The sequence below is a fragment of the Sinocyclocheilus anshuiensis genome, unplaced genomic scaffold (genome assembly GCF_001515605.1).
Source record: "Sinocyclocheilus anshuiensis isolate Anshui unplaced genomic scaffold, SAMN03320099.WGS_v1.1 scaffold1895, whole genome shotgun sequence".
NCBI lineage: Eukaryota > Metazoa > Chordata > Actinopteri > Cypriniformes > Cyprinidae > Sinocyclocheilus > Sinocyclocheilus anshuiensis.
The window spans coordinates 445,250-447,460 of NW_015549974.1; the positions used below are offsets into that span (position 1 = coordinate 445,250).

A 2,211-nucleotide genomic window follows, 5' to 3' on the forward strand; every position below is an offset into this window, starting at 1 on the left:
AATTAAAAAAAAAACATCATAAATATCATGCAAATCATATCAGGCACAATAATTAATATGTATCAATACGTATGTACTATATAAAAGGACTAGATTTAGTTGATACACTTCATGTCTACAAAGAGCAGTGTTTTATAGGTATAAAAATAAGATTCAGCTTAATTATATAGATAATTGTCTAAACTGGTATAATTTAAGCTAAATGATTACAAAATTCAAAGCTTAAAAATAATTAGGAGATTCAGATACTAAAATATAATTCCTTTATTTTCAACCTGCATCTACAGGATGAAGGCACATACTGTTCAAATGTCATCAGTGTACTCCATGTTTCATAGAAATGCTTACATCTCTGCTACTTCAATGGAATCTAACATGTTTGAGAATAGTATACAAATCATCCCTGTGCTCTTGCTAGAAGAACAAAACAGGAATCCATTATGGTTCCATTAAGTTTTGTTTTTCTTTTTTACAAGCAAAGTTTAAAAATTTAAAACCAGCAACTTTTTTTTTTTTACCATTAGTTGCAATACTGAATCTGGATTCTACATTTTCTAAAATAAATTACCATGTTTATTTCCCTGACAACCAAACAGTGGCAGCAAATATCTTAATATATCAGCTATTTGCCATTGATGCAAACTACGAGCTTAATAGAGGTACAGAGATATACACTGGCTCATGAGTGACACACACATAACAAAACCAGCAATCAACTGCAAAATGCATCAAGGACAAATGCTGACAGGACTGGAATCATTTCGTGATTACTCGATCCTCTCACGTGTCTCAGTTAATTTCACTTAAAATGTAATTAATGTTCCCTTAAAATTTAAGTACCCCTTTATGTTTCCTCTTCATGCTTCACAAAATGTTGCTGTTTAGGAGCAGGCTGTAGGTGAGAGGCAGCACTGGTCCGTGGTAACCCATGAGGCTCAGCAGCAGCTGCCTGTGTTGGTCCAGGCCTGATAGAGTCTATGGTAGTATGGTGGCTAACATCTGCTTTCATCAAAACTTCATAGTACAACAGGTAAAAAACAGGTGTAACTATGCCCACGACCAACATAATGGCAACTGCGGTCCACCATCTCATTCCCCAGTCAGCACCATAGTATGGGTCTTTCTTTTGTGCTGGTCTACGCTCGGGGTCTCCCAAAAGCGGCTGCTCCAGCGAGGACACAACCTCATTCAGGCCGCTCCTGGAAGGGGCAGATGACTTGACGAGAAATTGAATGTCCTTGTCCTTCTCCTGCAGGAAGCACTCCACGCTGTCCACAGATGAGGAAGAGGATGAGAAATCTAAGGAAGCTCCAGAAATCGGGATCTCCGAGATTCTACGAGTGCCGCCTGGTGAGCTGCTTTTGTGGGGAGCGGTGTTGTGAGTTTCTGTGAATGAGCTGAACTTTCTCACAGGGATCCTTATGGAACGCAGCGCAAAGAAGTCCTGCTCAGTTAGAAGATTGTTGGCCCGCTTTATGTCTGCAACCTGAGATAACAAGAATGAAAATCAGTACAATCAGTTCAAGCTCGGATGACAACAACCTTACATACATTATATATATATTTGGGCAGCTATTTGGGGGCAGGACTGCTTTGTTTTTACATGTCAGAACAACTAAGAAACATGGAGTAATGGGAAAATACAGAGCTAGTTGTGTCCCAAACAAGATCAGGAAGAACCTGTTATTATGGGGTGTAATGTGAAGCAGAAATTTGTTTACAGCAGCAAGGCAACATAACTTGTGACGCTAATGTAGAATTCAGTTTGTGGGCCGACACAAATAAATGTGAGTATAACGAACAAGGTGCACACAATGTAAATAATTAATTGTATAGTGTAGAGCTTACACGTATAGCTACGTCGCAATGTTGGAAATATTTATGTTTTAAACCATGAAGGCAAGCCAATGGATATCACACAAGCAACGTGCAAACTTTGCACTAGAGCTATGCCAGTGAACGTCTTAATGGCAGTTAATTCACTATACAGAAAGTGAAAGTAAAAACGGAATGACGGAGCTTTCGTCAACTGACGCCGCATATTCTCTCAGAGACGACGAGACGAATCTACTTCAACATATGCTGATAACAGTATATAGCTAACTATTTCTAATACTACATAGTGAAAAAAATTAGAAGAAATATATTTCGTGTTAAAGGGGTCATATGATGCGATTTCAATTTTTCCTTTCTCTTTGGAGTGTTACAAGC

General features: G+C 38.4%; 1 protein-coding gene across 1 annotated transcript in view; it reads right to left on the reverse strand.

Moving 5' to 3' along the window:
- Positions 1-246: 246 nt before the first annotated feature.
- lysmd3 (LysM, putative peptidoglycan-binding, domain containing 3) overlaps positions 247-2,211 on the reverse strand; it is a 6,210-nt gene continuing 4,245 nt past the window's right edge. Inside the window, exon 3 of the mRNA XM_016450415.1 lies at positions 247-1,486. Coding sequence (XP_016305901.1) covers positions 845-1,486 — 642 coding nt within the window. The 3' untranslated portion in view covers positions 247-844. The remainder of the gene's footprint in view (positions 1,487-2,211) is intronic.